This window comes from Amphiprion ocellaris, chromosome 12 (assembly GCF_022539595.1).
Source record: "Amphiprion ocellaris isolate individual 3 ecotype Okinawa chromosome 12, ASM2253959v1, whole genome shotgun sequence".
Lineage (NCBI taxonomy): Eukaryota > Metazoa > Chordata > Actinopteri > Pomacentridae > Amphiprion > Amphiprion ocellaris.
The window spans coordinates 30583435-30597679 of record NC_072777.1 but is presented as its reverse complement, the minus strand read 5'-3'; the positions used below and the strand labels follow the sequence as shown (position 1 = coordinate 30597679).

General features: G+C 40.1%; 1 protein-coding gene across 1 annotated transcript; it reads right to left on the bottom strand.

Annotated features, from left to right (window-relative positions):
- Window positions 1–1738: 1738 nt before the first annotated feature.
- LOC118469278 (sterile alpha motif domain-containing protein 15-like) lies at window positions 1739–14244 on the bottom strand. Its single transcript, XM_035941704.2, has 3 exons — window positions 14061–14244; window positions 13866–13964; window positions 1739–2082 (listed from the first exon to the last, which is right to left on the bottom strand). The coding sequence occupies exons 1-3, from the start codon at window positions 14130–14132 to the stop codon at window positions 1873–1875; spliced, it is 381 nt and encodes a 126-aa protein (XP_035797597.2). The 5' UTR covers window positions 14133–14244; the 3' UTR covers window positions 1739–1872.
- Between the last annotated feature and the right edge of the window lies 1 nt (window position 14245).

Below are 14245 nucleotides of genomic sequence, written 5' to 3'. Positions count from 1 at the left end.
ACACGTCCACTTGAGATCAATATGAATCGCCTAAGTGGCTTAAGCATTCATAGTTATCCAGAACTGGAGAGACAAGAGAGCTGTAATCTGTGAACAGATGACCGTATGTTGTTGTTGTGCACAAACTGACACACATGTACACCAATCCGCCACAAAATAAAGCCTAAATAACAGTGAATAACATTGATTATCTCATTTCAGTACAATGTTCTGCTGGGAATACCTTTGGGTACCAAAAACTGCAGTTCCTCAAATGTCCACTTGAGGCTGCCTCCAAAAGTGAGTCAGTCTCCATAGACCTCTATGTTCAAATGTACAACTTTACAGCAGAGATAAACATACTTACAACCTGGTACAAACAATGGTTTGGGTCTCTATAGCTAGTTTAATTATTCATGACCACTGATTTTTTTTTTTTTTTTTTTAATAATTCACATGTTTATATTGTATTATAGATAATTAAGGGTGTTGCCACTCATGGGACAGTCCATGATTCTACCTCTTTGCTTATTTTTGGATTATCTGGCAATCATTAGGCACCTGATTCAGAAATGATTTTACAGAAAACCCTAATAACACTAGACTAAATGTAGTCTGTCTTAACTCAAATTATGATCCTTCTTCTCAAACTAGCCAAGTAGTTTTAGCGCCTAAACTTAGCCCAACACAGACTGAAACACAATAAGTGAAACTCAAAATGAGACTTGTGTTGAAAAATAAATCTGTAATGATTGTCTGAAATGGGAATAAACCTCAATCCCGCTGGGGAAAAGGTGGCTCCCTTACTTCAATGATTTTCTTTGCAATTAAAGCTCTATCTTAACTTACCGCTTACACCACCTCCAATCTTTAATTGTGGACTCTAAAGTAAATCATTGCTCAACTGCGATTAAGTGGCACGATAAGGGCCCACTGAGCTACTAGAAGGTGGAGGAGGTCCCTGCCTGCTCATATGTATGAGAATGATGTTAGCTGCTAGCATTTTTGGATGGTAGAATAACATCTGAAACAGGTTAAATTTCCCTTGGGAATAATAAAGTATCTATCTATCTATCTATCTATCTATCTATCTATCTATCTATCTATCTATCTATCTATCTATCTATCTATCTATCTATCTATCTATCTATCTATCTATCTATCTATCTATCTATCAGATCCATCCATCCATCCATCCATCCATCCATCCATCCATCCATCCATCCATCCATCCATCCATCCATCCATCAAGGCGGCATAGGTTGGAGTCACCTACCTCAAATTCAAAACTGCTGTTCTGGAAACCTGTAGGTGATGACATGGTGAGTTTGTCCATATTTATGTGCAGTCAGTGGTAAAAATTGCTCAGGAACAACTCAAGGAACACGATAAAGAGGTCAGAGTTTGGCCTCCAAACTCCCCTGATCCTAATCCAATCAAGCATGTAGGGGTTGCACCAGAACAAGCCTTAGGATCCATTTCTGATGTCCCAGGACTTCCCCAGAGGTCCCATGTCCATACATCGACAGGTCAGAGCTGATTTGGTGGCACCAAGAGGATCTACACATAATTAAGTGGATGGTTTTAATGCTGTGGTTCATCAGTGCATTAAACCTTATTGCATTCTGTCACCCAGCAGTCAGGAGATTTTCATCAATTCATGTCCCCTTCAATCCGTTTTCAGAATGAACACACGCCAGCAGCCTGCAGTAAAAACCTGGTAGAATAAGTGATTCTGCTACAATGTACTAGCATTTTGCTGGTGGGAAGTGTGAATACCAAGGCCTGCCTGCGACCTCCTGTGAGTGTCTCATCAGAGTCATCCTGAGCTGACAGTTGGCGGTATGAAATGACACCGACATGTCTTGATTTTTTTTTTTTTTTTTGCTTCCTTTACTGTTGTGATTCGCCCTGGGCTGTCACTTTGTCACACTGATGGCTGCCATCCAGGAACTGCTGGTAGGTGAGTCCGTCCGCTCGCTCACCTGTCCGGCTCTTCAGCTCCAGGTAAAGGCCCACAGAGTCCCTCGGAGGGTCGGCGACGCTGCGACTCCACAGGGTCTCTGTGATCCCCAGCAGCTCACGTACAGCAGCAGAGATGACCTGCAGAGCACAGCGGGAATGACTTCCTTTGATAACACACACTGCATGTTTACATCACTATATTTAATAAGTGTCAGTCTCTTAAGGAGAAGTGGCATCATTGGAAAAAAAGGTTGCAGGGTTACACTCCTAAATACAAATATCAAATATCTTAAACCAAAATAGACTTGACAGGCACTTGTTTACTGTTTGTTCGAGATCCTTCATTATCAGCTCACTCACAGACTTCAGCTTCATGCTGAATACATAAAGGCGCTTTTAGCCAATTTATTCCTGACCTGAGGGAGAGATAAGAACATTAACTGTAAACAGCATATATGTGATAGAGCTGATTGGAGGTGTTTGCTGCCAGTGATGCTCGGTTACAACACGCTACTTTAAATGGATGCCACAAAAGGAGAAGAGCCAAACAAGCTGCGCTACAAAGCTGGCACAAAGACTGAGACTTTCTGCTGTTTACAGTCCACTTACAGAGCAATCTGCAGAGTTCTAATACAACTCAATATGCAACTATTTTATATATATGTGTATATATATATATATATATATATATATATATATATATATATATATATATATATATATATATATATATATAGATATATAGATATATATATATAAAATAAAATTTTAATATTTCTTTGTTTGATTTTTATGTAATCAACTCTTGCACCCTGTGGATTGTCATAATAAACTGTAATTACCATCACAGTTTAACACAATCAGATGACGTCTGAAGTGATGTGCAGCAAGTCCTGTGAGTCAGTGTGAGTCAGAGCTTCAGTTTAAAATGATTTTAAAAACCCACCTGTATAGATTAGCATTTGTGGAATATTATATAAACTCTTTTCTTAAAAAAAGGTGTCTTTCTAAGGCACAAGGAAATTTTACTTTCATAAAATCAGTGATCAAGAACAAGTCAATGTCTTAAATGTGTGGTGCAAGCGATAATGTCAAAAACAAATTTAAATTTAATTTCTCTGCTTCATCTTTGGAAAAATATTCTGAGACTGAGTTTTTGTTTTACGATATAATTCAGAGCTGCAAGTCCATTTACCAGAACGTCAGGAAGATATGGATTTACATTATTTGATATAAAACATCAGAATTATAGATTGTGAAATGATTTTGATAACATTATCACCATCATTTCTGCCATTTGACTTATTTTCCAGTAAGTAATAATTTCTATAAAAACCCACCTGTACAGATAAGATTTTTTTAAATATCTTTTCTAATTATAAATTTTAAAATGTTTAATTTGTTGTTGCTATTTTTGTAAAGTACCTTGGAACTCCAGTTTCAATTATTATTATTATTATTATTATTATTAGGGTCCGAGCACCAAAGGTGCGAAGACCCTATTGAAACCCTGTGGTTTATTATTAGGGTCCGAGCACCGAATGGTGCGAAGACCCTATTGAAATGCTAGGGTTTATTAGGGTCCTCGCACCACGAAGTGGTGCGAGGAACCTATTGAAACCCTAGGAATTATTATTATTATTATTATTATTATTATATTTTTTTTGTACGGACGGGGAAAACGCATTTTTGACGCCCTAAACATACACGAAAACGCATGAAAATCGCCACACACATCAGGACTGGCGAAAAATTTGATATTTTAGGGGAATGGCACGCGTGCATGCCAAAATGGCTCAATAGCGCCCCCTAGAAAATTACGAAAATTCAGCCCCCGGACAGCGTTCGACCTAGACTTCTGAAATTCGGCACACATATGTAACTCATCAAGACGCACAAAAAAGCCTCTTGCATCATTACCCATAATGCAACAGGAAGTCGGCCATTTTGAATTATGAGTCATGTTTTGGACAATTTTGTGTCATTTTTGGATATTTTTTAAAATCTATAAACTCAAACAGCGTAACTCCAAGAGAGCTGAAATTTGGCCAGGATGTACTCCAATCACGGGTGATCAAAAGTTATCAAAACGCTCCGCAAAAGTCTGAAGGCGTGGAAATGGCGAGCCACGGAATGCGGCCATTTTGAAATATGATTCATATTTTGGACATTTTGTCATTTTTGGACATTTTAAAAAGCTATTAACTCAAACACCGTAACCACGAGAGAGCTCAAATTTGGTCAGGATGGACACCAGTCATGGTTGATCAAAGGTTATCAAAATACTCTGCAAAAGTCTGATGGTGTGGCCATGGTGACCAGCAGAATGCGGCCATTTTGGATGTCTCGCCATGAAACAGGAAGTGCTGTCTAACTAGCCTGGACATGCATCAATCTGCCTCAAACTTTACATGTGTGATCAGAGTCCAGCCCTAATCACATCCATAGGTCGATATAGACTCACTGTCATAGCACCACCTGGCGGCCATTTTGAATTTTTCGCCATGAAACAGGAAGTCATGTCTAACTAGCCTGTACATGCTCCAATTTGTCTGAAATTTTACATGTATGATCAGAGTCCGGCCCTAATCACATCTTTGTGGCACTTGGTGGCCATTTTGGATTCCTCGCCATTAAACAGGAAGTGCTGTCTTACTAGCCTGTACATGCTCCAATTTGTCTGAAATTTTACATGTATGATCAGAGTCCAGCCCTAATCACATCTTTGCACCACTTGGCGGCCATTTTGGATTTCTCGCCATGAAACAGGAAGTGCTGTGTAAGTAGCCTGTACATGCTCCAATCTGCCTGAAACTTTACTCTCTCAGTTGCAGCGCCTCCTGGTGGATATGCGTGGGCCAGTCGGGCCGCTCGGATGCGAGGACCCGTCCAACGCTGCTTGCAGCTTTTATTGGTTTAGTGGTTGGAAGTCAATAAAACATTAGCGTCAGTCAAATTGAATGCGTCAGTGGATGGAAGTGGTGGTTGCCTTGTGCTGCTCTTCACTTCACTGCAGCTCCATGGCTCCATCTGCTGGACGGACAGAAGTGCAGCAGCTGATGGCAGCTTCTTTGACCTCACGCTGCTGTCAGACCCCAGATTAGGGTTTATTTCAGATATATATAATAGAAAATAGTAATTAAAAAATAAGCTGATGTTGTATTTTTGCAGCAGTGAGTTTTACAGGGTTAAGAGCAACCATTCAAAGGTTATTACTGAGGATTTTAAACAAAAACATTCAGGCAAACAGTTAACATCATAGGGTGCCTGACATGTTTGTTTTTTTTCCGGGTCGATACAGATTTTTTTGTAATCAAGGAGATCAATAACCAAGATTTGGAATCACTACACATTTGCAGAAAAAATAAAGTCTTTGAACAGCACATAAAGTTAAGTTAAAATTAAAATAATCACGAGTTGCAGGCTTTGCTTATTTATGTTTTACATGCTGAAGTTTTCCTTCAGTGTTTCACTGATCAGATTGTGCTGTGGGCAGGAACAAGATCAGAGGGAGGCAGCTGCAGCAGACCCAAAGTAGTTTCACATTCATTTATCTGATCAGATTTCAGGGGGCTTTTTCTTTTTAAGAAATGGGACCAATAATTGAAAACATGCTAAATATCAGATGGGATCATTGGTGTCACAGGACATCTGCAGACACAGGTCAAAGATTACAAGGAGTTTATTTAACGAATGAAACTAAAACCAACACAGAAAGGATAACTAAACCAAGGTGAAAACAAAAAGGGGAAACCAGACTAATTGTAGGAGAAAGGTTCTGGTTTCAAAGTCTCTGGTCTGGCAGAGAGCGGAAGAATGAAGAACCGGCCTTCGTGGATTAAGGTGATTGAGAACAGGTGAATCAACCCCCACACCCGTGAGAGAGATGGATGGATGGATGGATGGATGGATAGATAGGTAGGGAGGTAGATGGACCATAGATAGATGGATGGATAGGTAGATTCTGCAGTGGGGAAATTTTCAGTGTGGCAGTAGCAGATAGGGAAAAAAGTAAAAAGAAAAGCAGCACTCAGTGCACAGATATAAATAGATGCTTCTCCTTAGAGAAGAAATAGAAATGCTTGTAAAAAAAAAAAAAAAAACCTTGTGAAATTGCACATATTGACTTATTTACATTTTATTGCAGTTACTTCATGGGTGATCTGAACTACTGGGAGCAGGCTTGATTGAACACAGTCTGACTGCTGCAGGAAGGAAGGACCTCCTTCAAACATCGTGGGTGAAGCAGTCTGTCCCTGAAGGAGCTGCCGGTGATGGTCCTGTTTCCTGCAGGGGGTGGGAGATGTCCTCCATGATAGACAACAGCTTTGTCATCATCCTCCTGTCTACCACCAGCCCAGGACAGAGCTTGCTTTCTTAACCAGTTTCTTTAGTCTCTTCCTGTCTGCAGCCGTGATGCTGCTGCTCCAGCAGACCAGTCCATACAGGATGGCTGATACCACCACACAACCATAAAAGGTCCTCAGAATTGCTCCCTGCACCCCGAAGGACCTCAGTTTCCTGAGCAGGTGAAGTCTGTTCTGACCTTTCTTACACCGTGCGTTGGTGTTCTATCTCTAGACATGTTTGAATGTCTTTATCAATAAATGGTCAAACACATGTTGAGTGTCAGCTCAGCTCTTTGTTCCACACATGTATATGTTCCTATGTGATTGGTGTCTTGCAGTCAGAGTGTAAAGAATTGAAGCTGTCAGAGGCTTTCTGTGGTGAAGAGGCTGCAGGACATCAGCTGCTCCAACAGGTGACGCCTTTGTTCTTTGGCTCCAACCAGAACCAGCAATAAATCAGCATGAGCTGCAGCTTATCCACCTCATAGAGTGTATAATAAAGAAACCAAGAGGTTTTAGTTGATAGCTGTCTCTACTGAATGACCAGCAGTGTCTTGTTCAGGTTGTGAGGAGAAGTAAAAAGCTTACAGCAGCTGGTATTCCCAGGTAGTCTCCCATCCAAATACTAACCAGGTCCAACCCTGCTTAGCTTTGCAGATCAGATGAGATTGGGTGTATTCAGTCTCAGAAACAAACCTTCAATGTAAGTTCTGTACCTCACATGATTCAAATCTCCACTCACACCTTTTATTTGTCCTTTGATTGCTCCAGTACTGATTGATGCCATCATTTAAGCCAATTTACAACAACACTTTGTAGGAAATGTGGTGCAGAGGTAAGTTCTGTGCCTCACATGTTGAAGGTCCATGGTTCAAATCCCCACTCACACTTTTTATGTGTCCTTTGGATGCTCCAGTACTAATTGCTAGCATCATTTAAGCAAAGTTAGAGCAGCATCTTGTAGGACAGGTGGTGTAGAGGTAAGTTTTTTGCCTGGCATGTTGAAGGTCCCCGGTTGAAATCCACCTTAGTACCTTTATTATCTTCACCTCCTTAATAGTTTTGTGTACCATCATTTACGAAAACTAACAGTTACACCCAGTAGGAAGGATAGCGCAGTGGTAAGTTATCTGCCTCTCATCCAGGAGGTTTTTGGTTCGAATCCAGCCCAGGGCTCTTTTGACACTTTTTAAGATAAGATAAAGATAAGATAAAGTTCTTTATTTCTCCCCACTCCAGGGGAAATTTACATTGTTACAGCAGCTTTATTTACAATATATACATACTTTGGCTGTATGACAACCTCTTTCAACCATCATTACAACAAAGTCCACGAAGGACCTTGTGTGAAAGATAGCTCACACATAGGTTGTGTGTCTGTCATGTGGAGGGTCATGGTTCGAATCCCCACTGGGAACCTTGTGGAGGATGATAGTGGAGTGGAAAGGTTGTGGTCTGTGGTGTGGAGTGTCAGTGGATTGGAGTTGAAGGGTGGTTCCTGGCAGAACCAAGATGTTGCCTGAAAAAGGCAAAGAGCGCAAAGAGCGCAAAGAGCGCAAAGAGCGCAAAGAGCGCAAAGAGCGCAAAGAGCGCAAAGAGCGCAAAGAGCGCAAAGAGCGCAAAGAGCGCAAAGAGCGCAAAGAGCGCAAAGAGCGCAAAGAGCGCAAAGAGCGCAAAGAGCGCAAAGAGCGCAAAGAGCGCAAAGAGCGCAAAGAGCGCAAAGAGCGCAAAGAGCGCAAAGAGCGCAAAGAGCGCAAAGAGCGCAAAGAGCGCAAAGAGCGCAAAGAGCGCAAAGAGCATTTTGATGATTCATAAAACACTGTTGCCGTGGCAACGCATCGTTGCCGTAATAAACAAAGTACTTTTTCATATTTTCATATTTTAGGGAAAGTGCACATGTGTGTTGCAAAATGGCTCCATAGCACCACCTGGAAAATTTCAAACAGTTACTACAGCCAGTACATGTCACCTAGAATTATGAAATTTGATACACATATGTAACTCGTCAAGACACACAAAAATCTAATTGACACCCATGCCCAAAATCCAACAGGAAGTCAGCCATTTTGAATTATATGTCATAGGTTTTGACGATTTTGGGTCCTTTTTAGACATTTTCAAAAGCTATAAACTCAAACAGGGTAACACCGAGACAGATGAAATTCGGCCAGGATGTACTACACACATGGGTGATCAAAAGTTATCAAAATGCTCCGCAAAAGTCTGAGGGCGTGGCCATGGCGGCCTCCCGAATTTTGATACTTCGCCATGAAACATCAACTGCTGTGTAACTGCCCTAAACATGCTCCAATCTGCCTCAAACTTTACACGTGTGATCAGAGTCCAGTCTTGATCACATCCATAGGCCGACATAAACTCTCGGTCGCAGCGCCACCTGGTGGATGGAAGGAAATGCTCTATAACTAGCCTGTACATGGTCCGATCTGCCTGAAATTTTACATGTGTGATCAGAGTCCGGCCCTCGTCGCATCCATAGGCCGACATGCACTCTCGGTCGTAGCGCCGCCTGGTGGACGTGCGTGGATTCGCCGACCAGCAAGGATGCGATGACCCATCCAACGCTGCTTGCAACTTGAATTTTTAACTTGAGTTTGGACTCGACAGTTTTTGTCAGGAGGTTGGACTTTAGGCTTTGTGCTGGAGGGTTGAACCCTGATTTCCAAGATTTTCAAAGTGTACAGACCTCTTGAGTCCTGAGGAGATGAGCTTTCACACAGTGTGAGGGCTGAAATTTTCGAAGTTTCACAGTAGTTGTCTGTAAACTAGAACCTTCAGATAGTCCAAGGACTCGTGTCTTCTATGTCCATGTGTAGTTGTCTGTTGGTTTGAAATGTCAGATAGTCTGAGGACTGAAATGTACAAAGTGTCTTAGTACTTCTCTGTTAGTTAGAAATTTCTGTTTAATCGAAGCCTTAAAAGTTGTGAACATGAGTCTTGATTTCACATTTAGAGTATCCATTTGAGTTTTGGTGAGACGTTCACCTGTGTGCTATTTAGAAATGGTCCAAAAACTTTGATTGTATTCAGTGAAAAGTATAGTTAGTGGTGATCAGAAGGTAACATTAGTTTGATCAATGATTTCAACTATTAGTAGACTTTATGAGGGAAGCAGTTTTGAGAAAAGAGTTATTAGTAAATCAATTCATAGTGCAACCCAGAACATTGAAAGAGGAATTGTTTGAAGAAACAACCAGATGTTTTTGTTTCAGAATAGAAAACGTTTTAAGATATGTAAATTTATGTGTTTTTTTGGATTTTGTTATTGTGTCTTCTGTGTAATTAGATATTCAAAAGTGTCACTGGTGTTTTTCAAATTTTTTGTCTGTATTTAGATTCATCTTAAAAGTTTAGTCTTGTTCTTTTGTCATTCTTTATGATTTTATAATATTAGATTAGATGTCCAAATGTTTTGTCTTTTTAATGTGTAATTGTTGAGTGAAAAGTATTATTGGATGTGATGAGTTAAAATATTATTTTCAATATTAAATGTTTAAACTCTTGTAGTTTGTAATGTTAAGAACTTGTAGTAGATTGTAATGTGTAATTGTATATTAAAAGTTTTCATAGGACATTGTGTTTAATTCCTAGTGAAAGTGTTATTGTCTTTAAGATGTTATTTTGTAAAGAAACATTGAACTATTTAAATAAGTGTACTAGTGTCTTTCACTTGTTGTTTGGATAGGCGTAGTGAGAGACAGCTAGACAACGGGGTAGAAATAAGAACGAGAGCAACTCATACAGCACGGGGTTGCGAGCGGGCATCGAACCCGGGCCTCAGCGTCGGGGACCTAGTACATACGTCAGAGGCGTAACCCGTAGAGCTACATGAGCACACATGTTCTGTTCTTGAAAACGTGAATAAATCCAATAGAAAGTCTAGGGGTAGGGTTAGGGTTGGAGAGGAAGGTCCTTACAGTTGTAATGCAAAAATAGGGTTAAATTAATATTACACATAAATATTTTTAATGTCCAAACGAAGCATCCGAAAATTAAGAGAAATTAATCCCCGGTTTTCCCGTTGGATTTTGGCCGGTCATATAGCACGGCCAAAATCCACCGGGAAAACCCCACATTCATTTTAAGAATTTTTTGGTTAGTTTGACTTAATATTAAATTATGAAAATATGTAAATTTAATATCCATGTTTTTGTACATTGCTACTGTCAGGACCTGCCTCTGTAACCCTAACCCTACCCCTAGACTTTCTATTGGATTTATTCACGTTTTCAAGGTCAGAACATGTGTGCTCATGTAGCTTTACGGGTTAAGCTCCTCACGCATGTACTAGGTCCCCGACGCTGAGGCCCGGGTTCGATTCCCCCTCACAACCCCGTGCTGTATGAGTTGCTCTCATTCTTATTTCTACCCCGTTGTCTGCCTGTCTCTCACTACACCTATCGATCAAATAAGTTAAATAGACTACAACACTGATTTATAAAGTTACATCTTTAGTTATTAAATAAACTTCTTAAATTACTTCGACTTTTATATTTTCCTACTTTATAAATGTTTTCTTGTCTCAAATCTTTCCCTTTGATTTAATGGCATTTTGTTATGTCGTTTCTTTCTTCATTCTTCTTCTTCTGACAACATTTTAACCCCAACCAGGGGTAGATTGGCCATCTGGCGTACCGGGCGATGCCCGGTGGGCCGAAGCACATTTTTGGGCCGGCACAGGGGGTGTCATAATTTAACCATCATATATAAATATAAATCCTTTTTGTCGATCGCGACGGCCCATTGGTTGATTTTCTTGAAGGACATTGGACTAATCCAATGAAATCTCTCAGCCCTCCTCGGCCCGCCCCTCCCCGGCCTCTTGACCAAAGTCATCAAATTTTGCCGTTTGAGTTGGCCGGAAGTGGAGAAGAGCAAAGATGGAGAAACGGCCCAAACGAAAGTGGTGCTCTGAAAAATTGCGCGAATAAACGCTTAAAAGCCTGCAAGTCGATGCAGCAAAATGCTGCTAAATAAGTGACATGTTTGCCGTTGCTTCCACTACTTCACCTGCGGCAGCGACTGCTGCTGCCATGATAGAAAAAGAAGCCGAAGTTCAGGGGGAGTCTGAGGAAAAGGAGTAGGAGGAGAAGGAGGAGGAGGACGGAGGGAGAGACGTGACACAGCAGGGACAGATCGACGAGGTCACATTAGCTTTAAAACTATACCTTAACTGATTCCAGCTCTTTTTCTTTTCTTGATCATCTATGCATCTCTCTCTCTATCTTTCTCTCTCTCAATCTCTCTCTTCATACTTTAAGGTTCCATTTTGGTGAAGAGCTCCACTTTAAATTCAAGTTGGTATTTTTGACAGTTTGTAATAAAATTTTAAATAAAGTCCCTGTGAGAAGTGACAGAGTGTATCTTTTTTTTTTTTTTTTACATGGTTACTCTCTTCCACGTAGGCTGCTGCGTTTTTTTTATTTTTTATTTTTTGAAACAATACAATGTGCACATATATCCTCTGGTATGTCGTATGGCTTGGCATATTGTATAAATAATCATGGTGGGCCACCATGACCAAAAATGCCAGGGCCATATTTTGATCCCAGTCCAGCCCTGGCGCCACCTTGTGGTAGCAAGAAATAGACATTTTTTACATTTTGATGTACTATTCTTAGCACGTTGATCAGATTCACCTCAAATTTGGTGACATAAGCCAGAACACACTGATGATGATTCCCAGAGAAAATGGCGACTCGTCGTCAAAGGGCGTGTCTGTGGCGGCGCGGCGAATTTCAATTTCTCGCCATGAAAATTGAATTATTAATATCTCAGCTGGAAATGGTCCAATCTGGACCAAACTTGATATGGTGGACACCAGTCCGGGTCTGAACACATCCACATTCATAAATTTAGAAATACTCATAGCGCCACCTATTGGCAACAGGAAGAAATTGTCATTACATTTGCACATGCCATTGCCAGAAACTTTGTCATATCATTCAGAAAATTGGTCAGGTGAGTGGTTACACCTAGACGATGCCACAGTGTGAAGATTTTGACGATTCATAAAACGCTGTTGCCGTGGCAACGTATCGTTGCCAGAATAAACAAAGTACTTTTTGACAGGTTAAAAATGGTCATATGCTCGCCAAAATTACCACACATATCTGGACCGGCAACCCATTTCATATTGAAGGGAAACTGCACATGTGTATGGCAAAATGGCTCCATAGCGCCACCTGGAAAATTTCAAACAGTTACTACGGCCAGTACGTGTCACCTACAATTATGAAATTTGATACACATATGTAACTCGTCAAGTCACACAAAAATGTAATTGACAGCCATGCCCAAAATCCAACAGGAAGTCAGCCATTTTGAATTATATGTCATATGTTTTGACGATTTTGGGTCATTTTTAGACATTTTCAAAAGCTATCAACTCAAACAGGGTAACACCGACAGATATGAAATTCAGCCAGGATGTACTCCAGGCATGGGTGATCAAAAGTTATCAAAATGCTCCGCAAAAGTCTGAGGGCGTGGCCATGGCAGGCTCCTGAACTTTGATGCTTCGACATGACACATCAACTGCTGTGTAACTGCCTAAACATACTCTAATCTGCCTCAAACTTTACATGTATGATCAGAGTCCCGCCCTGATGACATTCACATGCTGAAATACAGCCACAGTCATAGCGCCACCTGGTGGATAGAAGGAAAAGCTCTATAACTAGCCTGTACATGGTCCGATCTGCCTGAAATGTTATGTGTCATCAGAGTGTGGACGTGATCACATCCATAGGCCGACATGCACTCTCGGTCGCAGCGCCACCTGGTGGACGTGCGTGGATTCGACGACCAGCATGGATGCGAGGACCCGTCCAACGCTGCTTGCAGCTTTAATTATTATTATTATTATTATTATTATTATTATTATTATTATTATTATTATTATTATTATTATTATTATTATTTCCATTAGAATATTTCTATTTTCAGCTACTTTACACTTCTTCTTACCTACAACTCAGGGGCGAATATTAAAATTTTTATTCCACTATTTGTTGTCTAACTTTGCAGATTTAGTTTACTCATACAAAATATAATCAACAAATAACTTATGATGTAATATTATTGATCAAGTTACAATTTTATTGATTGGGAAAAATTAGGAGAAATTCAAGTCAGCAGACATAAAGTAGTTAAATCACCTTTAACAGCTTCAACATTAAAGTGATGAACACATTAATGTAACAATATTTATAATCCAGTGCTATGATATTAAAATATGCCTATTTGTACAGTGAATATTTTTCCTTTTGGTACTTTAAGTCTATTTTTTGATGCCCATACTTTAGTAGAAATTAAATGCATAACTTTTATTTATGAATGTGTATTTCTTCTTTGTAGTATTGCAGCTTTGACTCAGGATCTGAGTGCTACTGCCATCATTATTAAATATTAAACTGATGCTACTCTGTCTGTTAGAACTTCCTTGAATCTTGTGTGAGCCTCTTTTTTGATATGTAAACAAGCCTCCATAGTAAAATTAATCTCTGAAGTTCAAAAACTACAACAACTACACTTCCTCCTTTTTCTTACAACCTGCATGTCTTTGAAATCTGTGATTCCGAGTCTGGGCAGGTAGATACAGTTCACATAAATGAGTTTTCTTCCTGTGATGAAGTTCTCTGTGAAACAGGCCTGCAAAAAAAAAACAAAACAAAAAAAAAAACAGTAAGATGTGAAATATTATATTCTGGGCTGACAGGTATTTAAACGTTTTTAATTTTAACCTACTTTGTACTGCGGGAATCCTAAAGACTCAATCCATCTTGCAACTTCATGACAATCCCACAGCAGGAACTCCATGTTGCCTGAAAGTAAGTTGCCATGGAAACTGTTACCTGCCAGTAGGTGTAAAAAAGTATTCCCTCAACAGCCACTGTGAATATTAGTCAATTTTGAACTTTGTGTTTAAAAAG